This window comes from Centropristis striata, chromosome 18, assembly GCF_030273125.1.
Source record: "Centropristis striata isolate RG_2023a ecotype Rhode Island chromosome 18, C.striata_1.0, whole genome shotgun sequence".
In the NCBI taxonomy this organism is placed as follows: domain Eukaryota; kingdom Metazoa; phylum Chordata; class Actinopteri; order Perciformes; family Serranidae; genus Centropristis; species Centropristis striata.
This window is the reverse complement of record NC_081534.1, coordinates 14,322,245-14,348,538: the sequence shown is the minus strand read 5'-3', so window position 1 is coordinate 14,348,538 and position 26,294 is coordinate 14,322,245. Positions and strand designations below refer to the sequence as shown.

General features: G+C 37.3%; 1 protein-coding gene across 1 annotated transcript in view; it reads left to right on the top strand.

Annotated features, from left to right (window-relative positions):
• The window catches only part of si:dkey-71h2.2 (low density lipoprotein receptor adapter protein 1), a 56,087-nt gene that overhangs the window by 19,299 nt on the left and 10,494 nt on the right, over positions 1 to 26,294 (top strand). Inside the window, exons 2-6 of the mRNA XM_059357079.1 lie at positions 8,972 to 9,114; positions 11,773 to 11,885; positions 22,448 to 22,562; positions 23,921 to 23,993; positions 24,182 to 24,268. Coding sequence (XP_059213062.1) covers positions 8,972 to 9,114; positions 11,773 to 11,885; positions 22,448 to 22,562; positions 23,921 to 23,993; positions 24,182 to 24,268 — 531 coding nt within the window. The remainder of the gene's footprint in view (positions 1 to 8,971; positions 9,115 to 11,772; positions 11,886 to 22,447; positions 22,563 to 23,920; positions 23,994 to 24,181; positions 24,269 to 26,294) is intronic.

The following is a 26,294-nucleotide window of genomic DNA, read 5'->3' as shown; positions in this document are numbered from 1 at the left end:
TGCTTTTTTTCAGTTTTGCATGAGTGTTGGTCGGAAAAAAAACAAGCAATAGCAAGATGTGCCTTAAACGCACAAAAACCTTTCTCATGGCCAGCAGAGGGCCATTTCACTGGTTACAAGTCCAGTTGTATAGAAGTTTATGAGAGAATGTCCTTACTTCTCACTTTATTTATTACATCAGTGAATATTTTTCTAATGAGTTCATGCTCTCTGTTGCTAGTCTCAAGTCTTCTTCAATACAGCATGATGTTCATTTTGTACATGATGGTCCCATTTTATAGTGAAATAGATGATAAAGCAGAGTATGCTTTATGGTGTGGCTTAAATACAGTCTACCAAAACATTTAATATATGTTTAAGATTTTTTACTATGGCATTGTAGTCAAACATATTTGATCTAACTTACGTTGATCTAATTTATAAAATATCATTTATTATTATTTATTGCTGATTTTATATATTTGTATAATATATTTTTTAATATATTTTTTGTGGATTTTTTACATTTATAATTTTATATATTGAATATACTGTATTTTTTATTAGTTTCCTTTAGGCTGCGGAGGTGCAGTTACATTAAAACACGGTTGATTGTATTTATTTTTATCTCATTTATTTTTTTTCAAAATTTTTATATTTTATATTGAAATGTAGATATTTATATATATTTTTTAATTCATAAAATTTTCTTTTACATCTATTATTTAATGTGTGTTTTCAGTTGAATATTTTAAAGTTAAAGAAAAACCTATATTAAAACATTTATTTTGTAATTAAATAATTTACAAATGTATTTAACTTTTTTTTTTTTTTTAAGTCAATGAAGTGAATGACTTATGGTGTTAAATAATAGCGATCTAAATAATGACCACAATCTAGCCACTTTAGCTTGATCTTGGATGTGTAATATTAATTTCCAGAGGTGGGAGTTTTCTGTAGCGCTCCAGTTCAAAGCGCAGCATAATTCCACTGTTATCTGAGCACTTTGTGTGGTTTGTTCACTTCCTTTGAAGCCTCGCCAAGGTGTTCAGTAATGTAATGTGCAGGTACCACCTCCACGCCGCTGCCGGGCTGTTAGTGATAGAATCTGCAGGTTGCCTGGCAACATAGGCTGTTTGATCCCATGACTCCATCTTTATTGTTGACGTTAGAGGAGGGGCTTGTGCTGTAGCTTTGATTGATATGCTGAAATATTAATAATCGTCCCCAGCCCCCTCTAATAAGCTAGTCTCTTTGATATATATTCGAGGAGGGGGATTTTTCTAAATGTATGGGTTCAATCAGAGTGAAGATACAGCAGGTGAGAGAGGTGAGTAGGATAGAATTAAGGAAACAGTGAGAAGAGGGAGAGCTTGAAAGAAGGACTTAGCTTTACTCGGTTCCCCCTCAAGGCAGAATCAGGAAACCAGTTACACCCCCCTCCTCCTACTCCTCCTCCCCCTCCCACACACACACCATCCCATCCGAGCCCACCATCTTCCCTGAATGTTCGGCCTATTTTTCCTGTCAAGGTGGTGTCCTAGATTCAAAGTTCCATCAGATGAGTAAAACAGTGAGGCAAAGAGATTATATTACGAGGATGTGGAGGATGGGGGTGTCACTTGGGTCTTAAAAACAAACTGAATGTTTCCTTTCTCGTATATTGGTGTTTAGAGCTCGACAGATATATAAGTTGACAGATATTTTCTGCCGATATTGGCCTATCAAAAGCATATGTTTTATCGGTGTATGTACTTTCCAGATGTGACATTATGAAAATATATTTTGTTTGGCTTGATTTAGAAATGGTGTTAATTTTTTTTTCTTGAAACAGTCAGCAATTGACTGAAAACTGAACAGTAATGATGTTTATTTAGCTATTTATTGTGTTCCTATTTATTCTTTATTTTCTCAGTTATTTATAGAATTGGCTGACGATGGAATACATTGCATAATGTATAACCTTGTTAATAAAGTTTTATGTTAATGTAAAGGAGCTCTCTGTAATTTTACACAATCAACATAAATATATATATATATATATATATATATATATATTTATATATATATATATATATTTATACATATATATATATTTATATATATATATATTTATATATATATATATATATTTATACATATATATATATTTATATATATATATATTTATATATATATATATATATATATATTAATATATATTTATATATATATATCGGCCCCCATATCGGTTATCAATTAATTTTCTCTTCCAAAATCTGTATCGGTATCAGTCTCAATAATCTCATATCGGTCCGGCTCTATTGGTTTATATATACATCCAAGATGCTGTGTAAAAATGCCCTACTTACTGACCTGTGGGAGATTGAACACAGGGAATGCTTTTGTTATTTTGACCCTGGAGCAGCACACCAACAGTTTTTGCAATTAACTGGAATGATGGTATCTTGAGGAAATTGTGTGTGTGTGTGTTTGTATGTGTGTGTGTGTGTGTGTGTGTGTGTGTGTGTGTTCCCCCCTGCATGTCAGTGCATATGCCCCTTTCTTGCTATATTGTGCCTGTGTGCATATCTGTGCACTCATGTTTGCGTTATTAATTAACCGTCAGTGTAGGTGTTCAGCCAGAGCAGAATTCACCCGGGTGCAATTTTGACTTCCCGGTGCAAATTAAATTACTGAGCGTGGAGCTGAAGGAGACAGCTGGTGATCGCCGCGTGTAGCTGAAGGCGTGCAGAGCACATGGTACCTATTATACTACAACAGGCAGCTCAGCTACTGTGAAATGCCTACACTTGTCAGTTGTTCGTTCAACAGAGTGTCGGATATTTTTTAGAGCTCAACATCTCCGGGCAGTCGTTTTATAACTTGTATTATAACTTTTATGTGAATACACTTGAGGCACAAATGTCATGAAATGGTGCCGTGCCTTCATTGTGATGCATTGATTCCTGCAGCGTGTGTCCCAACTGTGAGGCTTTTGTGTGAACATAATGGAATCAGTGCGCCTACTGCAACATGGGGTGTGAAAGTGTTGCCAGGCATCAGTTTAATAAAGATGCAAACGTCATCAGTGCACCAAAACGGCCTCACGCTCCCTAATCTTGTTCAGTGCTCTTTTAAATTAGATCACCCTGACACACACTTGCACAGATGGCAAACGTGCAGCATATATAGAAAAATAAAAGTTCAGTCTTCCTCAGTATTTTCCTTCAACATGTTAAAATCCAATTAGCCTCCCTCCGCTTGTGCCTGTCACTCTTATCAGTCCTGGTCCCTCTGTAGGCTCACACAGGATTTATTAAAAATTAAAGCGCTCCTCTTTTAGGGGGATAATATATTGGAAACCCTGCAGCATCAACATGAAGCCCTTTTAATAATTCATGTGTGTAGCCTGGTGAAGACACAACATGGACTGTTGCACTTCAGCTTTGTCGTGCTGTGACATTTTGAGGAGCACAACCATGCGATAAATCTGTTGGCCAGGAGAAGCTGTGTGGGATGACCCCTACTTTACTGTTACTATAGGAGTCTATGAAGTTGAAGTGTATTTAAATTGTTTTGAATCAACCCTTTGTAACTATCACAAAGATAATGCAAAAAAAACAAATTCACATGTCTCACATTGCAGTCAGAAATAAATAAACCTCATTTCTTGGTGATAACTATGGAATATCTGTTGTGATCATGATTTTGGCTTTCCACAATTAAATGAAGACGATTAACTGGGATATTGACATTTAAAACGCAGCTGCATGTCAAATCAAGTGCTTCCTAAACTTACAGCCAGACACCAGGGGGCGATCAAGATATTTTGGATTCTTTTTTGGGGAAAATCTTTTATGAATGTTGCAGTCCAGAGTAAAAGAATAATATACAACAGAGGGCACTGAATTCATGACAAGTAGCAGTAGCATTATGTGACTTACGTTGATGCAATGATTTGTTAATTAGCAGCAATGTAAGACAAAGTGAAAGCAGTGCTGTGTAGAGATTCCTCAGCTAAAACGGTTAGGTCCAATTTAATGAGTATTTTGCTACTAGAAGATGCACAATGACTAAGGGGCAGCTTTATTTTAATGCACCAGTTTGAGTAGCACAACATGGAAGTGACAGCAGTGCTCTGTTAATTTAAACGTGAGTGTAATAACAATTTTGATATATATTGATCAAATAATCCAGATTATCATTTTAGCCATAGTTGTGTCACCCTAGTTATGACTGTTTGGTCTGACTTAAGGTTTCCAACTGACTTTTAAAAAAACAAACAAATTTACCCTGTAAAAGGATTTTTATATAGGCCGCAGTATTCACATGGTGGCTACATAGATACAGTGTGTAAAGGCTAAGGCTAAAACCTCGTTTCTCAGGTAAAAGTCAGCAATCCTTACCAGTTATGATGAACAAATAGTCTGGCTCTGTAGCATTACTTCTGGTAATGAGTTATGGTTTGGTTCTTAGCATTAAACGTCCAAACCAAATGGAGAAAAATGGAGAAACCGCTATCATTACTAGTGGTCGACCGATACAGGTTTTTTAAGGCCAATGCCGATACTGATTATTTTGACATCATTCTTAACCGATCCCGATATGTGCTGCCGATTTTTTTGGGGCCGATTCTTGATATTGCTTTTTCTCCATTTACATGATAAAAATGACACAATGATAACAAATGTTACACAAGTCTCAATTTAAACAAAAAAAGAAACGTAGCAAACAATGTGTATGTTGTTATAGGCCTTGAGGTGGTGGCGCCTCAGATGAGTCCACATATTTGATGTGTTTTTCCTTTTTCCGGTATCAGCAGCAGCTCACCAGCGAATGGCAGATGTTGCACCGAGCCTTTCCTGGTGTTGGCTCAGTGAAATGGGCTAATTGATCGATCGAATGCATGCACGTATCAGCCGATCCCGATACCCAAATATCGGCTCGATATATCGGCCGGCGGATGTTTTGGTCGACCTCTAATCATTACTCCAAAATCTGTTATAGTGCCATCTTGGTTCCCTACAGTGGATATTTCAAACTATAAATATACAAAATCTTGGGCCAAAAAGGTAGAAAGTAAACTTGTTAGCTGGACGTACTAATGTTTACTCTACGTTATTCAGATAAACACACTGTTTAATCAGTTCAGTGCACTTTTGCTCCTGTATTGTAGGTTCTGGAGGGGGAAAAACCTAAAAATGACCTTTAGTGCCCATTTACATTTGCTAAGTTATACTTGAATAATTTCTATTCAGGGGGTGGGTTAAGCAAATGGTCAATTGACGAAAACCATTCTTATTTAAGTTTTTTGTCATCCCATTGTGTTCTTGCATCATGTGCTCTACATCTATCCATCTGTCAAAAAAATCCAGAGCTTTGACTTGCACGATCAGTTGAAACACCTTTTGTAGTGTAGACCAATTATTTGCAACAAACACTGATAACATGCATGCATGCCGGTTGCAAAAAAAACAAAAACTGGACCACCTATAAGAACTCTAGCAAAACTAGCAAGCAAAAAAGACTATTACTTTAGTTACTGATTAAATGCTTTCTCGATATTATAACAATTTGTCACTCTGGGATAGATAAGTATAAAAAATGATATGTAAATGTATAAAATAATGTGATGTATATGCATAAAAAAAATACCTTTTTTCAGCAGTGGATATTTCCTTCTGCAACCATCATGTGTGCACAGTCACGTGTCATGCTAGAGTGAAGTGTTCTATTTGTATCTTATAAGTGTGAATGGACCCATGAAGATGAGTAAACTATTTTTAGTTTCCAAGATTGTCAGATATCCACTGCTGAAAATGTTGCTGCAGCCACAATACAATTGAACCAAATTACATTGTGTGTGTGTTTCTGCTATTTCCAGAAATAGTGTTTTAATGCCTTTGTGTTTTTGAGGATGAGACTAAACCCCCCTGTGTTCAGCAGCTGACCTCTGACCTCCTGTGCAGAGGGGTAAAGAGACAGGATGAATTTCCCCCTCGTGGATCAATAGTGCATTAAAGAACCGTTCTTAAATGGCAGTGAACCTGCTGGCTCAGAACAATGAATAGCTTTAAGTGTTGAAGCCACTTCTATTAGACAAAATGGGAGATTTCTAATCATCACACACCTCATCCAGAACAAGGCGAAAGCAAGCGACCACGCTGCCCAGCACGGTCCTAAGCGGTCACATTTAATAACATCAAATGTGCTCTCTGGTTTTGAAGCAGCCCCCATAGTATGATTGAAGATGAGTTAATAATTCAGAGTTGTTGGAAGCGTTTTAAGTGGATGGTGTTCTCTGCTGTTCGCCTTCACAGCTGCATGGGGCCTGCCAGTGACAGATGGCTCAGCCCATGTGGAGAATTTGGTGCCAGTAGAGTGTTAGACACTTATTGTGTGTGTCGCTTTCTCTTTCTCTCTCTACATGCTCCTCTTGTTCATTCTTTGTCCATCTCCAGTGTGTGTTATGAGCAGAAAAACCTCTATAGGAAAAAGAGAATTTATGTATTTTTATCAGTGGGTAATGCATGTGTTTTGTCTTCATCACAGCCGCTTTATTGTTAAATACTGCTTAGAAATTCTGTTCATTAACAGTCCGGATCAGTTACAGTTTCACGTATCTCCCCATTAGATTTTTCGCAGCATGTGGTCTGTTGCAAAGTTTTGTAAGTTATCCCTCTCCTGATGCTCCACTGCAGGGTGTCCAGGTGTCGTTGGGAGATATTTTAAGCTCTCTGCATGGGCACAGTCTCCCTCCCTGCCTACAGTATTCTGCTGGAGGACAGCTTGGTCCTACCTGTTGGAAATCACAGCAACAGCAGGACATTGCAGCCATTCTGTGCAGTCTATCACAGTCCGGCAGATACTGGGGTTTTGGGGCCTGTGCAGCAATTCCTCTCTGAGATCTATACTGTTTTCTTCCAGTAAAAGATCTCAGTTAAATAGGATTCATTACAATACAAAAAAAGTAATAATAGAGTTGATTGGGAAGATCATATATTGATGAATATGTGTGTTTATTCCCTTACTAGAGTTGGATTTATTATCTAATTCTAATCTTCCAATGCATACACAATTTTTCTTATTACAGCGTAATATGGAACATATTGCAGAGCTCAGACAGCACTGCAACAAAGACTAATTTCATTTCAAAATGATTGCATGACACATAATTTGTGCAAAGTCTGACTGTATATCCACACCATTGTCTGCTCAGCTGTGATGTTACTCTGCCAACACTCATTCTGTCTGTGTTAAGTATTGTAAACAGTCTCGACAAACAATGCAATGAAGACACTGGCTTGAAAAATGACTCAGATAGACTTTTAGACTTTTAATTGTGTTTTCATTCAAAGGGATTTTTCCTAATGTGTGATTCCCTTTTGAAAATAACTTATAATTTGTTCCCACTTGTTCTTCTGGTTGTTTTTTATGATAATAGTTTTCAGTTTTACCATTGGCAGCTATGGCAAACACTTTTTAACATATAAAATGCATCCCAAAATGAATAAATCTTTACAGTTTGTTGCAGATATTTAAATATTGAGATCTTTAACCAAGATGACAACAGTTGCACAACTGGTGTTTTGTATACCAGGGACTGAGGGTGGACATGAAGCACTTAAGAATCAAATTCTAGAGCCCGACAGATATATGGGTTGACAGATATCATCGGCCAATTTCGGCCCATCAAACGCCTATCTGTGTAACTGCTGTAGCTATGTGCTGTTATGAAAACTTTTTTTTACACAATATATAATGCAGAAAATGTAACTTGGCGTGATTTAGAAATGGTTTTAACTATTAATTTAATTAATTTCTTTCAATGATCAGCAAATGACACTAACTAAAAATACGGCACTTTTTTAAAAACCTTTATTTTCTCTCTTTTTTTTTTAATAGTCAGTAATTGACTGACACTTAATATTAAATATTTATTCCTATTTATTCTTTATTTTCTCAGTTATTTTTTATAGAATTGACTGACCAAGCAATACATTGTTTGTATTATGTATAACAATGTTAAATATTATTGAATAAAGTTGTAATGTTTGAGAAAGTAGCTCTCGCTTGGTACTTTTTACAGAGTGACAAATATGTGCACAATCCACAGAAATGTTTTTTAATTCCAGGTAAAAAAATTACAATATTAGCCACCATGTCAGTTATTGATGAATTTCCCCCCCTCTAAAATAAGTACAGGCATTGGTCCCATATCGGTTGGGCTCTATCAAATTCTATATATAAATAATTTAATTTACTGAATTAAAGCTTTAAAAATTACACTGCAAAAAAGCCAACTTATATTTTTTGGCCTAAAACAGTGATTTAAGTTGGTAAAACTTGGAAATATAAATTATTGACATTTAGGGCAATAATGTAAGTTAGCACAACAAAGCAAACCAGTTGTCTGCTCAAAAACAAGTTTGTGAGTTGTTGTTACTTATATCTTTAAGTTGGGGTTCACAACAAGGGACAATAGTTCTGCTAACTCTTATTTCTTTGTTGTGAAATGTGGGAAAGCGGTGAAATTCGGTCATTAGCAAAAGCTAGCGGCTAACTGATGCTAGCGGCACTGCTTGTTACAGCTACAAGAGTAGCCATCAGCGTATCAATGCTAACTCAAAATTGTGATCGCAACATTAGCTAACATTTCATAGCGGCGTTACAATCGTGCCAATTCAGCACATTGCAGATGTTAGCAGAAGTAAGGATTAAAAGTTATTACAATGTAAAATTATAAGTTAGTACAACTTACAGTTGAGTTGACAAAAATCTGAATTCAGAGTTGAACAAACTCAAAAACAAAACTTAAAATATTTAGTTTAATTGTCCAACTTAAAATTTTATGGAAGTGAGTTGCCTTGGAATTTTGAGATCATCCAACTTTTCTTTTTTTGCAGTGTAGTGTTGAGTGCTGGTGAAGCACTATTAAATTCCTCTACTTATATATGCTTGTTCAGGGCATTTTGTTGATTTTCTGTCTCTTATGTTTTTGTCCAACCAGAGCTGCCAGAGAACTGGACGGACACCAAGGAGACTCTGCTGGAGGGGATGGTGTTCAATGTGAAGTACCTGGGTATGACTCTGGTGGGCCAGCCCAAAGGAGAGGACATGGCCTCGGCTGCCATTCGCAGAATCGTTGCCACGGTGAGTCACTGGTCCCTGTCTGAGTCATACAACCTCATGATGGATCCACTCTTGCATGCAAATCTTGCATACTATACATGGACTATGTTTTAATCTCTGAATACACAGGATTAAAGTCATTTGCAAACAATGAGCCTCATTCAGGAAGCGATATGTGTACAAATGTCCTCTAATTTTGTTAATGGAGCATTATGATCAATTGGGATTCATGGTAAAGAAAGGTTGGTCCATTTAGAGCTGACATCTTTCATTTTTACAGAAAAATAGAAGAAAGTAGCTGAAAAATTAAAGTGAATGTTGCTGCATGAGCCCCAATGTTGCAAATCATTTTGTAGGCAAGATCAGGACCTTCAATAGCAACGAGAATTTCAAGAGTGACATTGTGAAGATTTCAATTACAGTGATGCTTTTTATAGAAATTATCTTGGGGATTTGTGAAATTACAGCCTCAAACTGCAGCGCACATTATCTGACTGGCTTAAAGGGGAATACTTGTGTTAGTTAGATCATTATTCTGATGATCCATGGCAATATTTTATCAGGATCGTCATTTATGATAAATTGGTAAAATGTTTCACCCTTTCAAAGGAAAATAATATGGTTTTAAGGTCAATAATTCAATAATTCATGGCTCATCAGAAGCAGTGGTGGAAGAAGTATTTAGATCCCTTACTTAAGTAATACCACAATGTGAAATGACTCCACTTCAGATTTATTTTCCAAATATGTTATTATATTATTATTTTTGATTTATTTATGTAATCAACATTTTACTGTTGTCCAGGTAGGGCTAATTTTAACTACTTAATTTAAAAACTTAATAATAATTTGTAATCATTTAAAATTGATTATATTTTTTCATGTTAAATCACTTGAAACTTGAAATTGATCATGTTTTTAAGTAAAAAGTACAATATTTGCCTCTCAAATGTAGTGACGTAGAAGTATAAAGTTAAATTTGTGGAAATACTCAAGTAAAGTACAAGTACCTCATCCAGTAAGGTCATTGCCAGAAACCCATTGTGGAATCTGGCAGTATTGGTTCATCAGTGTGTCCCTTTAAGTTAGCATGCAGCACAAACAGCCCATTCATGTTCTCTTATGTTATAGTTAGTAAGGTTATGCTTTATCAAGGTCAGTATAGCAGCATGAAAACACAGCAGCTAATCCAGGATTATCAGGGGTTGCACATGTGCAGCAGTCAAAGCAGTGGTATGATATTTACTTAACACCACTGAGCCACACGGAGGGGATTTCTGTTTCGAGCACGGTTTTCTACATCAATTCAGAATCCTGTCAGTTTCTACGAGACTGTTTAACAAACTGTTGCATTTAAACCACTGAGTTTGTAGACATGCAAAAACAGTGCTTTTCTCAAAACAAACTTGTGCATTATATTTCCCATTTTTCTTCCACGCTCGCACACCTTTTCACCGAACACTGCCAACAATAAGACCGTCTAATCTGCCCGAAGGCTTTCTCTGCAGAAAGAAAAGCTAGGCACAGGCAGCCTAATCAGAAACCCCCCACTTCTCAATTAGAGACTGAACCGAACCTAATGGCAGGATTAAGATTCAATTGATTTACACCAGGACAGGAAACGCAACCCAGTTGTCTCTGTCTGTTCCCTTGGAAACCAATCAACCTGAATGGGATTACTGAATACATTTGTGACTTTTCCATTTGCTACATGCTTCAGTCAGCCATGATAAGACAAGACGGAGGAACCAGACGTATAGAAAAAGGCTGAACTTGGCGTATCTCGAGCTGACAGATTGGTTTTTGCCTCGTGGCGCGACACGAGTAACATGACAGAAGAAAATGTGGTTGTTAGCACTTCCTACATGAATGAGCTGCCACAGTCAGCCACAGCACTCGTTCCCTCTCTATTATAATGTCAGTTCCCCGTATTGTAAGTGCTCCAGAATGTGCTGTTCCTCGTCACCATCTCCAGGGCATTTAGGTTCCTATAGCAAAGCCAAGGCAGCGTTCCTGTTGTCCTTCAGAAGACCTACTTTGTTTAAGCAAAGATCCCGCTCCTTTTCATCTTCAGCTCCTCTTCCGTGTCGGCCTTTATTTCACCTCCTGCAAAAATGAAAGAGTTCTCATGCAGGGTGACTGTAGAAATGTGCGGCGAAGGATGAAATACATTTTCCTCTTTCCCTTCTGTATTCCTTCAGTCACTCTACTGATTCTTAACCTGATATCATTTGAGTGTGAAACTAAACTGCTCTCATTTGCTAGCTAATTGCGTGCCAAGGAGGTCATTCACATTGTCAACAGGCGCTCTCGCAGACTCGCGAGCTCAGCACTATGGCCGTATTTTCTGGAACTCCAGATGGAGCGGAGCGGCAGGGGACTGATCGGCTGCCAGCCTGACCTCCACTTGCTATGTGAAGCTCTCATTCTGGGCTACACTCAGCAGCTCTCCTCCCCCCTCCAGTTCTGTCACCTTTTATAAATTCCCCACATTTCTGGGACAACTCATGCAGGCTGCCTAATTTTGCTCGGCAGCCACTGTCGCATTTGAGGGTTTTTTTGCTGTTTAATCAGAAGTGAGATCATCTTGTATTTCTGTCAGAGAGACATGGTAGCTCTCTGAAAAAGAGTTGCTCCATCTGATTTTAATGTGTGTCTTTTTATATTTCATATCTACAGGCCAGAGCCAGCGCTAAGAAGTTTCGGAAAGTTACACTGACGGTCTCACCTAAAGGCATCATCATGACGGACACGGAGACTACAGACCTCATAGAAAATGTCTCCATATACAGGTACATAACAACACTGTACTCTGTTGGGATGAGAATAATTAATCGATGATCGATTGGTTGATCACATGGAATTTCTAATCGATCTGTGTATTTTTTGTATTTTAATTTTATCTCTGACTGCGTATCAGCACTAACTGAACTGAAACACGGCCGAGCGTTCAGTTCTGCGGCCGTACGTCAATAAACCACTGAGCAGAGAATTAAGTTGGATAAAGCTACAGTTTGCAAACTGAAAGTTGCAAATACAAGGGTATTAATTTGAGCAAATCAAATTAAACTCAAGCAAGGTTTGATACAGTAAGCTTACTGTATCAAACCTTGCTAGAATTAATTACTGAGTTTAATTTGATCCAGAACGTATTTAATCACAAAACACATTTAAATAAGCAACTGTGAATTACAATTACTGTGAATACGGGCATCCCGGTGGCTCACACTGGTAGAGCGCGTACCATTAAGGCTGAGTCCTTACTGTGGCGGACCCGGGATCGAATCCGGCCTGAGGTCCCTTTGCTGCATGTCCTCCCCTCTATCTCCCCCTTTCTATCTATCACTTTCAATAAAAGCAAAAATGCCAAAAAAATAATCTTTAAAAAAAAAAAAAAAAGATTACTGTGAATACTAACCTCATGCCTCTTCGTGGGTTAAAACATAAAACATTGAACTCAATGTTATATTTACAGAATAATCTCACGTGAGTTAGTTTTACGATAGACAGGAAGTCTCTTTTCGTCCTTTCAAAATAAAGAAGTCTGTTATCAAACCGGCTTTTGCATAGTACTGTGTATATATATATATATATATATATATATATATATATATATATATATATTTTTTTTTTTTTTTTTTTTTTTTTCTTTTGCCCTTGTATGCATTTTTTTATACATAATGGAATATGTATAAAAAGAAAGTGATTAATCCAATAATTGATCGTTAACGTTATAGATGCTCGAGTTGGCAAGTTTCTTTCAAACGCCCATCCCTATTATTCAGAAAAGAGAAACCTGATCAGTGGCTGGGCTCATTGACACAAACACAAACAAACTGCTTTGTAATGTTCAAGACTTAATTTAGATTCCCATTCAATTGTCATTAAAGGGGACCTATTATGCTTTGCCTTTTATATATTTATATCATATATTTATAATGTTACAATGTCAGATACTGTGGCCAAAATTTCAAATAATACGTTAAACATTTCCAAAAGTATCCCTTTGAGCAAAAACCTCAGGTTTCTGACCCTTCTGATGACTTTGTTTCCAACAGCCTTATATATATATATATATATATATATATATATAGCTTTGGGCACGTTACTGCAATGTTTACATTGCAAGCACTGCTACATGTAGCTACATGCTACCATGAAAAAAACGTAATAATGTTGCAGATGTTGTTAATTTCTCCCCCGTTTAAAGTCTCATTCCTGCTTGAACATGTGCGATTGTGTAGTTTTTGATTCAGAAGCTTTTATAGGTGATTTTTCTTGGGAGGAAGGGCTGTGAAACTCTGCTACAGACATTCTCCTGGCTGTAATAATGAACGTACAAAGACACCCGATATGCTGACCAATCAGAGCTGACTGAGCTTTTTAGGGAGTTGGGCTGTAAAAGACTGAGGATAATTAGAAGTGCAGCAGCCATTAAAGCAAAATGAAATGATCATAACAGGTCCCTTTTTTGTGTTAAGTGATATACTGTTCAATAGAAATCGCATATAATGTAACAACTTTATGCTTTTATATGTTACAAGTGGCAGTGACCTCATTTAAGACTACTGGCTTCATGCAAATGATTGAAAACATCATGCAAATCAAATTAAAGCACTGCATACAGTGTGACTTTAAATTTCATATAATTACCTCATAGAGTAAATGACATAATACATAATCACTTAACGTGAGTTTATCAAACAGATGGAACATAAATTATTGCTATTCCATATTCAATTGTGGTTCAACGCCTGTGCTTAACAATTCTGATAATCCTTTAAATTGATTCCTTAAAACAAAGCTTCATCTGATTCATGAAGAAACTGATATCCTCTATCTAGGTCATTTTCTCTTCTGTCCATTGCTTGGACTCTTTCTGCAGGATTAAAGCGAGCAGGTTCCTGCTCAGAGCTGTTGTAAGTCTCATGTTTGATCAATTCACTCGGAAACCAATAATGGGGGAGCAGGAGGGGGGTCGCCGGGGGGCGTCTGATACTGTCTCTCTGTGTCAATGAAAGCTAACCTTTCCCAGCACCATGCGAGGCTTCAGTCGAGCAAATCAGTAGAAAAGTGTGTGTGTATGTGTGAACTTGGATATGTTTGGCTCTGGAAAGCATCCTGTAATGTAGACCGGGGCCTCTTGTCATTGAGGATTACAGTCTAAATATCATATGGCTGGACTGTGATTACAGAACAGGCTCTGATATAGAAAGTGTGTGTGTGTGTGTGTGTGTGTGTGTGCGTGCATCCCTTTCAGATCCACCTTATCAGCGGTAACAGACCACAGGCCAGGGGACTCCAGTCTTTGATCTGCTTCTCTTCTCCCCTTATCTTGCCCTCCTTTCCTCCCCTCTTTCATTTCCACTGTCTAGAAAGAAATCTTTTCCGCTCATATTATCATAAACAGAGCTGTGAATGCAGGAGCACCCACGACTAATTGCCCACTTTGAAACTCCCAGTCTTTGCCAATACTCCAGAGTAATGATACAGGAGAGCAGCGGGGCCACATGCAGAGCTCTGGTTGACTGAGGGTTGATTTATCCCCTTTATGAGACCTCCACCCCCTTCCAGCCCTCGCCCCCTTCCTCCCTTACGTCTTATTTTAGTTGCACATAATCCAATTATTGGTCGAGACAGCGAGTGAAGGGTGAAAGAAAGTGTGGCTGTAAGGGAATGTCTCAAATTAGACTGTTTATTGTGCATAGCAAGTAAAGGAGTTATGGAGTTAATATGCAAGGTTTGTGTGTGTGCGTGGTCCACACATGGATGGACATTTAAATATTCACCTTGCACCAAGAGTGTGTATGTAAATGTGTGTGTGTTTGTAGAGTTAATTTTGCATTCACACATACTGGAAGCCGGCTGTTTCCTTCAGGCGAAGCTTAGTGGGGGATAGAGAACAGACAGGAAGGCATCGTGCCATCGCATTGGAAATAGGATCCTTGCAGCCATGACCCTCCAACCCACACACACATACACACACACACACACACACACACACACACACACACCCTCAAACAATGGAATATAATCCTGTATCAGTGGCATTTAAGTTTTCACAAACTGATGTTGTATTCAGCAGCCTTGACAGTCTCTCAGTTCCTGACAGCACATTTTTACGGTGCATCTAATTTGCAGCTTCACTTTCAGATTATATTATCATAAGCTTGATTTTCCAACATGAGCAAGTCTGCCTTGCAGTGCTGCTGGAGGTCTAACTGCTGGCAGGCATTAGACCAAGGACTAAACCACACAGGAGGCTTGATGATAGTCTACAACGACAGGAAACCTGTGTTATTTTGCGGTATTTCTTTTTTGACCAACAGAACGGTCAAAGTTCAGCAACGTGTCAATTTTCTGTGAATAACTTTAATTAACTGTACACTAGGATGATATCTTGACCATCTCAATAGTTTATCTATCTTGGTTCAGCATAAAGACTGAAAGCAGAGGGAAACAATTCGCCTGCCCCTGACGAAAGGTGAGATTCTTCAGAAGCATAATGTTGTTGTTAATTAGTGAGCTTTCAAGGTGCTTTGATATTTTGTAACTTTGGAAAAGAGGACTCTAACACAGTTAAAATACAGTTGCAGTAAATTGCTAAAAGAGACTGATTTATGCATTGAGCAGATTAGTGAACTATTTAGTAAGTTGGTAAGCTTTTGATGAAAACCCTGCAGTCAATCAGAATTGAGCATTTCTATCAACACATTTCTATGCACATTTTGAAAATTCACATAATGGAAACACCAAAATTTGATAACATTTTTCGAAAAATGCACACAAAAGTTTTTAAGCACACTTGAGGTACTTTTTGTCTTTTTCCAAATAGTTGATGCACTAAATTATATGTGCTTTTTCTTTTCCGAATAGGTTCTGACATAGCGAACATTTAACTCACACAACTGATCTGCTGTTTTTCACTCTGCCAGTAAAGCCAAAAGACGAAGATGAAACTGTTTCCACTCTCAGTCTTCTCTTCATTTTCACTCGTGTGTCCAGAGTTGTCCAATTAACAACCTGTTTTCTTATCGTTTCCTCTCTTATGCAATCTCTTCTTCTTTTACTGTTAACTGACGGACAGCAATAGATTACACTGCCATCTTCTGGCAAAAGTACTTTTATTCAGCTTTTTTTATTTGCTCTAAACCGGTTTATGGAAACATCCCTAATTCACATTTTCTTGAATGCGAGTTTAAAAATATTGCTTCAAAATTTGCATCGACTTTAACGGAAACACTGCCTCAGAGCATGGTATAAACTAAGATAAACTCTCCTGACATCAGCAGGGTTTCCGCTAAATTCTGTTCGGCGCTACTTCAGAATAGGGATTGTTTTATTTTTTTTAACTCCGTTGCAGTGACCACAGTGGGAGACCCCGCCAAACACTCTTTCTCTCTCGCTGCAGGGAAGGCGACATGGTAACAACCGCAACAGGGCAAGCACTCAAATGCTCAAGAGAACAAAGCACACTGCAATCAGTCTCCACTTGTTTTCCCAGTGCATGTAAGAATGCCTTCAATATAGGCAAAACATGCAGCTTTCAAAATAAGAGCACATGGATGTGTTAACAGAGTCCACCACAGAATTTACAAGAAGACTGTCCAAATTTGATGCCTTAAATAAAACATGATTAAGATGGAATAGTGGCATTAGAATTTTAAGAGAGGTTACCACATTTAGACTTTTAGGGCAAAAATTTTCTCTGGGGGAGCATGCCCCCAGACACCCCTACCTTGTTCAACACTTCTTTTGCAGGCGAGTGTCATTTTTTTACACTTTCAAAATTGCTGATTGATATTTTCACGAGGTAGGCATCCAGGAGACAAATCACCCCATCTGCTGAAAGAAATCCTAGAGAAAACACTCATGAGAATTGTAGTAGTTAGTCTTGCACAGACATGAGAGTGGTATCGCTCTTCTGTAACTATGGCTCAAATGCCAAAGTATTCTTTTAAGTCAGAAAAGGTTCTAAATCTTAAATGTCATAGCTGTGAATAGTTAACATACAGACTTGCATCTCTCATCGAGCAGAACGTCGAGAGGTGTTCAGCCTCCATCTGGACCGCTGTTACTGATTCATATTCTGACAGGAGCTCTCAGAGAGCGACTAGCATATCAATCAGCAGCACACGCAGGTCAGAAACGGAGAGCTGAAACTGTGACTGACACTCCACCTGTTAATGATGCACCATGTTTTGACATACCATCATATTTGTGAGACGTGTCTGTCGGATCCCCCGAACGCTGAATATTTTGCCTTTTTCTGTTTGTTTGAATTTGCTTATTTTCACCATTTTGCAAAAATGTTTTGATGCCCGCTTACCTGCAGCAAACACAAAAGACACAAAGACACAAAAACACAAATCAATGCACTTATGTCGGGTAGAAAGTTGAACAAAAGTAGTTCATTGTCATGTTAAACAGCATACCTGCTTTATTTGGTGTATATAGAGAATTTAAAGCTTTGATGTGTGAAGTTCTATTCACGCTTTGTACTGTAAATATTTAAATATTTCCACTGATATTCCCTCTCTGCCTCACAAGCACCGGTGCTCTACACAGTGAGCAGATCAAAGGCTTGCGGTCCGCAGAGCCCCTTTGGAGATATGATGCAGACTGACAGCTCAGCTACTGTTGTTCAAGCTTAGTGAAACGCTGTGATGCTGTCAATTATTTTTTTCTCCTCTTGTTGTTTCAAGCTGAAGGCTTATTCTGTGAATATGATGCATTGTGTGGCACATTGGTGGCAGTAATTAATTATTTTTTTGTCTTATTATCAGAGGAATCTGCATGCATAAGGGCTTTTTTTTTTCAAGAAAAGACCCTTTGTTTCATCACACTCCATAGAAGTGACTGTAAATGGATGAAACTTGTGTCTTTTTTTTTGCCGAAAAGATGAAATCTTGGTGTATTCACTCAAATGAGATGCTTTGGAGATGCACATTATTCTCACATGGATGCTGGATTATAATGAACACTTTGTGTGTTAGCCGTGTTGGATGATGAATTCATATTTATGAAACTCTCACTGGGATGGGATGCAGATTTCATCATATCCATATTGTTCACCATTATTGTGTAATTCTCTACACAGCCCAGAGTTAAAATGCAATGAATAGTTTCTTGCTGATTCTCTTATTTAGGGACAGGCACAGTATGTGCACTGACCTATTTGCTCACTATGCTTATGTTTACTGCTGAAATCTCTAAAGCGTGTTGTGGACAATGAACTGCATCTTCTGTGAAATGCATTTATAAAACTCTGCCTCAGAACTTCTTGGTATCTCTACTGCAGTGTACGATAAGAGAGAGGAGTGATGAGCTCCAGGTACTGGCTGTGTTTGCAGACTTTGTATCTTCAGCTACAGTCTTTTAGAACCTTTGTGGAACTTTATTTAAACTTTATTTAACATGCCCAGGAAGGGACCTTCTAGCAGAACTATGAGAAGTTATGCAAAAAAAATAATATAAAATAAGTAAATCAAAATAAATCAATCAAATAAGTACTTTTTAGGAACCTATATGAAAAATACTTTTTCACATTATATTATCCAGCTTCCTCCCACAGTACAAAGACAGCTTAGGTTTAATGAGAGCGTGGATGGTTGTCTGTCTCTGTGTATGCTCTGTGAGAGTCTGGCGACCTGTTCAGGGTGTTCCCTGCCTCTCGCTCAATCTCATTGCTTGGATCGGCTCCAGCCCCCGTTCGGATAAGTGGTTAAAGATAATGGATGGATAATTATATAACATTATTATATATAAGTAAGAGCAGGTGGCTTTGTATAGACAAAAGACACACAGCAATCTCATCAGACTCTGCAGTTCCCCTCAGCTTTACTGAGCATTTAGCTTTGTATTTTCACCACAACTGAGTTCGAACAGAGTTCGGATAAGCAGTTAAGGAAAATGGATGGAATGGATGGTTTATTTTGTATTTTATGTCATTTTCAGGCGTTGGTGTCTCTCCATCCAAACTGTAACAAAAGACAGAAATTGGTGATGTTTTGAGGTTGTGTGGGATGATGAGTTGCTTTAGTTGTCTTTATCACCATTGCTGTAACTGCAGTCAGTGTCAATTGTTCGGGAGCCAAATTATCTGCAGAGGCTTCCTCTCCAAAAGAAATGGACCAGGAGATTATGAACCCGTAAAACACTGTATAAAGCAGTTTCACATTAAAGATAATCAGTTTGTCAAACGGTGCTGCAGGGACTGTAAGCCAAGCTGCTGCTAAGGTTTGCTCAGGTATTTTCTCTGATGACTTAAGATCAAGATGTGAAAATAAATAATGAAAAATTTAGCTTTAAAAGTCAATTTCTGTCAGATGAACACAATGCTTACACATGCACAAGGGAAGTGTGGCACCATTGACATCCAACCAAATGAAACAATGTTAAATTGATTAAAATTAGAGATTTCTCTGGTTTGAAAATTGTTGGAAACAAAATAACGTAGATCTAGTTAGTTTAACATTTTAATTAAGAATGTATTATACCTTTTTTAAAACCATAAAAATACTGATTCTGTAAATAATGATAACTCTCTCTGTTACTGATTTAAATTCTTTAGTTAGTATCTGCTAGTACAGATACGGTAATACTGCTGCCAAAGCAACATTGGGCATTACAGTGCAGTGTATACTGCATTACATGATGAGCAGCAATTATCGCAGTTAATAGCATTATTGAAAAACAAATTGATGTTCAGAGAATGCACACACAGCAAGACGCAAATCTGTAGAGGCTAAAACAATAAAAGCCCACAGAAATGAGGGAAGGAGATTATCTCAATATGATTACAATCAACTTTATATTGAGCAGTTTGGTTATATCACACTTGTTTTCCAAACTTAAATAGGTCAACCCTTTAAACTTTTTCTCCGCTCATTTTTCTGCAATTAAGGTCCAAATATAAGTTAGAGCACGGAGGGGAAGAGAGGAGGGGGTGCAAATGCAGAGCTGGGTGTCATGGGCATTGCAATGTGGGTCATGCATCAATGGTGCAAGCCAGCAAACAATCTGAGGGAGATTTCCGAGCGCTGGTGATTTCATGCTTGTTGTTTGATCGAATAAATTACTTTATTTTTAGTGCTTCTCTTGAAGTGGTGCAGAAAATAAGTGGCTGCCAGCTGCAGGTCCCTTTTGTTTACAAGTTACTGTAGCGGTGGCAGATTATATGGAGACCCACAGAGCACTGACTGCAGTCTCTTAGTGTCTTCCCACTCTAATGATGATGATATCTAGGTCTGTAGTAATCGAGAAAGGCTGATTTGATGAGTTCTGTTGGGACGGTCGAGCTCTATACCTGCATAATGAGAGTAAAACACCCAAGCTGTTCCTTGTGCTTATGATAAAGGTTGTATTTTGAATGACAAAGGTCAAGTGCATCAGTCACCGTGGCTCATTTACACATCTATTTAAAGCAACAAACATGGCACACTCTGCTGGTTCGGGTAACAACCCCGGATAGACACACAGGGTGACTCGAGATCGATCGCGCTTCTAATAGCCTGCATGAAATCCGACAAAACAAATCCATCGGTTTTGTGTCCATCGCTTCAGTAAAGCCATACGAGCTGCTGAAGGGAGGCCAAATGGCTCGGTCTAGATTGGTTTTGGATAACCGTTGAAAATATCTGGCCGTGGCTGTCACTGGATTTGCAGACGATTGGATTTCTTAAAAGGCAGATATTAGATCCAGGATGTAGTCAGGGTGACTGTTGGGGATGAGGTCTCAAGTGTGATATGGTCACGGCGGAGATCAATTCGTAATCCAAGATTTTCCATTTTCAGACAGTAGAAATTCAGATTTTTCAACAGAGGCTGCAGTTTATTATGTTACTGTCAGAGAGGTTATTTCAGAAGCAGTTTTCCTGCACATCATATGCCTTTTTGTAGAGGTTGATGTTCTCAGTAGACAAATAAGACACATCTCTAAGGAATAGCATAAAGCTTACCTCAATACAGTGAAATAATCAAAACTAAAGCTTTTTAAGCCACTGCAGGTGAATAAGGTAAACCTTTTAACTAATAGATGTCAGCATGGAACTTCCCAAATTTGATAACTAACATTAAGACAATTATGTTTTGTATGTGAGTTGAGGGTTTACACAGAGGGAATATTGGATATTTTTGGATATGTCTTTTCATCACTCCACAAATCAGAAAATTATTTAAACAGCCATTAAAAAAAGATTAAAAAGTTATTTTTGCTATGTTTTTAGTAGAGTCTGACCCATTTTTAGGCCAATATTAGACATTTTGGTATCTATCGATATTGGCGTATATGTTGTCCAATAAGAGCTAATATAAAAACTTTTTTATAGAACATATAATGCAGAAAGTGAGGCTTAGGATGATTTACAAATTGTGTTAACTATTTATTTTATTTTTATTGATTCTTTATTTCAATGATCAGGAACTGCCTGAAACTAAAACTTAATTTTTTTCAATTCATCTTTATTTTCTACGAATGTTTGACAATGTGATACATAGAACTTCCCCTGTTGATTACATACATTAAGAGTTACATTAAAAGTTCTCTGGAATTACGATTAAATGTGCAAATGAAACATTTTCTAATGCTAACTTTTGGTAAATTTAGGAAAAATCTACAGACACAAACAGACCAAGTGTAGTAAAACAAACACCTGAATGAATATTGTGCATGTTTTCTTTCCGCTAGTCAGAAAGAAAAGACCTACGGAAGAATAAAAAATATAGTTTAATTCAGTAAACTCATGAAGCCTTCACACAAAACCTGTAAATGTCCCTTTACCTGCATTATAATGACTCTTAACTGAACATTTCGGGTTCAATTGACCATCTAAGCCTTGCATGGAAAACCTTGAATCCACAAAGCATTACTATATCAGCATTTGAACAGATTTTTGCATAAAACACATACTTCTGAGGTCCTGAAGAGCTCTGTCACAGCTTCAAGCATCTCTCGTTGATGTCACTGCTGCTCATTTGTCTCCTGCTCCACCGTCCCAGCTGTGGGACTTCATCAGCATATTACTCAGAACCACCTCTCTCATCCTGCTATGATTGGTTTGCTTATGCATATGGAGAAGCTTGAAAGCAAAAGTAAAGTTATGGTCCAAATTGACATGTATGCAGTGTAGCTTACCTTGATGAATGAGGTCTGATTAAGAGTGCAGACGAGCAGCTAATGCACTGTACATGGCGTCCTTTGTTCTGCACGTGTGTCCTGTGATTATAAAGAAGATGTTCATTCATTCATGTCATAAATTGGTTCCTGTTGGCTGCTATTGCTCATTTATCATCATAAATGCTCTTATATCAGGTGGATTAATAGCGTTACTGTAATGTTTTTCTTCTCTCCCAGAATCTCGTACTGCACAGCAGATAAAACTCAGGATAAGGTCTTCGCATACGTCTCCCAGAGTCAGTTCAATGAGACCCTGGAGTGCCATGCATTTCTCTGCCAAAAAAAGAAGATTGTAAGTATGAAAAACTTGTAATTTTGCTATAAATTGTTGTATATTTGGGTTTTGTTGTCTTTATTTAGCTTGATGTAAAGAATATACGCTCTTGGACTTTGGGGACATATTATGAGCTGCATTTGGGGCCAGCAAGGAGCATAACAGGAGATGGTGTGTGGCTCCATCTTGTGGCAGAACAGCTCACTGCTCAGCTGTGTTCAGTTGATCCAATTCAGCCATAGAAAAAATAATTAGAACAAAATCATCATCAAGAAAACCATGGAAAATGGCTAAATATCAGCTCTTAAATTCAACTCTTATGAGCTATTATTGTTGTTATCATTATATTTGTCCAAACAAATGTATCTTTAGTTGTACCAGGCATTAAAATGAACAAGAAAATGAAGAAAAACAAGGGTGGTCTAATATTTTTTTCCATGACTGTATTTTGGGATATTGTTAAGATTGAAAGTTGCATTTTTAAATGGATACATCTGATTTTTACGTAGATGGTTACATAATCAGACTAAATATGTTAATCCTCTTTAACTAAAAAAGTTTGTTGCTTTTCTTTTTTAAATTTTGTCACATTTTACTCACTTTGGCCTCGTTTCTCCACTGCAATATATAATTCCTACACCTGTAAGGAAACAACACAATTATGACTAAAAGTTGGGAGAACACAGTAAAGTATTTTGTACAGTATAACACAGTTATAGTGCCATAAATCATTAATAATTCATTTTAAAATTTTGATAATACATTAATCCGTAACATGTAACATCGCTTAAGTTTCCATAACTGTTAATAATATTGGAAAAGAAAAATAGGGCTCCACATGCTTTACATATTCACCTATTTACATTTTTAAAACCTCGCCTGTCCTCTCCTCTCTGCTCTGTGTAAACAGCCTGCAGGTCAGTCCAAGTTTTACTGATTGACTTGTCACATGACTGTTGGTCTCAGTTGAGTCATTCATGGCTTGCCAGTTGCAGTGAAGAGCACATCATTTAATGTTTTTAACAGGATATGTTTAATACAACATCTTTATTTTGGCAACATTTTAAATAAAAAAAGAATAAAGTGATTTTAATGAAATATCACTGTTTTGAGCTCAGATTTGTTGGTTTTTCCCTGACAGAAGCATTCATCACACAAAAATCCAATGATAATTTGTATTTTTACAGTTTCTGGCTGTGATATATGTCCTTTTATTTATTTATCTTTTTAAAGAAAACCTTTCAAGCAGGTTGTTGGTTCAGAGGGTTAAAGCAAAACATTTCCTGGAGCTCCAAATGGTATCTCAACTATCGATTTATGTTTTATATTTCACTATTTATGTTCCATGACTGTTATTCCTCCTCTCTTCCGTCCAGGCTCAGGCTGTGACATTAACGGTTGCCCAGGCCTTTAAAGTAGCCCTTGATCTGTGGGAGATTGCTCAGGAAGGTGAGTTCAGTGAACAGGAAGAAGGTGACACTGAGTGCAGTAAAAGGTTTTTATCCTGAACTGTTGGAAATGCTTCACATGCTCAGCCACCATCCTGACCTCTGTAGTCTCACTCTGCTCTATGAATGACACATTGCTGTACTTCCTTCAGGTTTAGATTTGAGAAATGTTTTTTTTTCTGTGTTCAGACAAAAGCAAGAAGGCCAGGACCTGCTGTTCATGTGCAGCAAGCAAAGGACAGACGGAGACATCAGTCAGTCAGTGTGTTCCAGCAGGTACGTTTGTTTGAGTCTGCAGAAATTACAGACATTAGACATTATTTAATTTGGAAAAGAACATGGTAGAATGTCTTACTGATTATAAGAACAGGCCATGGTTCATCTATGCTTTCAGCCTATACTGCCCTACAGAGCCTAACTGTAGTCACTACGCAAAGGGTAAAACTGAGAAAAACTGTTTTTTTTTAATGTGTTTTAACTGGCTAGCCAAATTGGTTATATGTAGATAAGTGATAAGACACTTATTTCTACATGTATTGATGATGTCATTTTTATGCTTAAAAATCATGATGATTTATTTGACCTTGTCCCCAAAAATATAGTTACTGCATTGCTGTAAAAGGTTCTAATAGTAATACAAATCAGAGTGGAGTTACTACAGTATTGTTGTCTTCTTTCAGCTTTTATATTTTGTTTTCAGGGAATAAACATTTTCAAATTGATTTTGTTATCAGTGTATTTAAAAGTGTTTAACAACTCTATTCAAAGATGTGCATATTTTAGACTTAATATTATAAAGAAATGTTAGATTTTAGTCTTTATTTTAGTCTTCAAATAAACATATAATTTCTATTTTTTGTTAATGTTTAAATTAATATATATATATATATATATATATATATAAATATATATATATCCAAAGCAGACGGTGGTAAATGCAACTACTGCTTGGTTTTGAGTTGGATTTTGTGGTTTTTATATAATTATTTCTCTGAAATAAAGCAAAATTTAAATCTAAAACTTTGTCACAAGATAAAACAGACATCAAGGGGTTTTTAGTTTTAACTCAATTTTGACCAAAATGTAGTTACTGCAGTTAGGCTTTGTAGGGCAGTGTAGTAACTTAATTAAGCATTTCTTATTCAAGAAATGGCAACACAGAACAATTAACCTTATGTAGGGAAAAGTTTTAGGAAATGCGCTTTTTTGTTTTCTTGTAGCGCTTTAAATGAAAACATCGAAACCACTCTGTCTGTCTGTGAAATATAAAGGTAGAGCCAGAATGTAATCACCTTAGCTTAGCTTAAATATTGGAAACAATATTTTTTTTTTTAAATGAGTCAGTGTAGTCAGTGTATTACCTACAGTGGATGGTAGTTGGTACACCTCCAGTTTGCAGAAGCAAGCAGGAGTACCAGCATGGAAGTATTTTAGTCACCTAAGAAAATCATTATTATAATAGGTATATGGTATATTTAAAATATTTCAACTGCTTTACCTTGCTGTAAGACAGCCCTGTTTAAGTTTAGGTGGGGGGAACTGAAGCTTTTCTCTATGCTATGCTATGCTATGCTATGCTATGCTATGCTCTCGAAAACATTTATTTTACATTCATCTCAGAACACAGGAGTTGCAGGTCTACTGCTGCCTAGATATATTGTTTATTTTTTTGTTTGTGTTATTGTTGGACTTTAAAGGTTTAATTTAGATTCACCAAAGTCAAATGATAAAGAACTGCAGATTGAAGCAGTGGTAGACCAGCAGCTTTAGTATTCTGCAAGGTAAAATTACAGTTTTGTCAAAGGAGTCTGGTGGCTTCGAGTCAAAAAGCACTTGCATCCTAAAAGCACTTACTTCCTAACAGGACTCAACTTAGTCCATGCCACTTATTCTTGCTTATTCTTGTGTTGTTTATTGACTTCATCCTTGCTTTTGTTGTATTGTCTCACAAATGTACGTTGCTCTGGATAAAAGCGTCTGCTAAATTACATTGTAGATTGTAGAGTATGAATGAGAATAAAAATCAACACCCTGTATATGACTGGAGAGAAAGAAACTTTGAGATTACACACTCACACAATTACACATTACAGCTGTAATATGTTGCAGTGACTGCAGTGAGACAGTGAGTATGTGCAGATTTACAGCAAGTAAAGACCAAGTTCCTCCAGCCAGGAGGCCCTGATTATAATCCTCACTAACCCAACAGCTTCCAGTGAAAATGAGTAAATAAAGTCTACTGTAATCAGCTCCATAACGACTTTAAAATGACCTTTCTAGTGCTAGTGTGTGCAATACAATG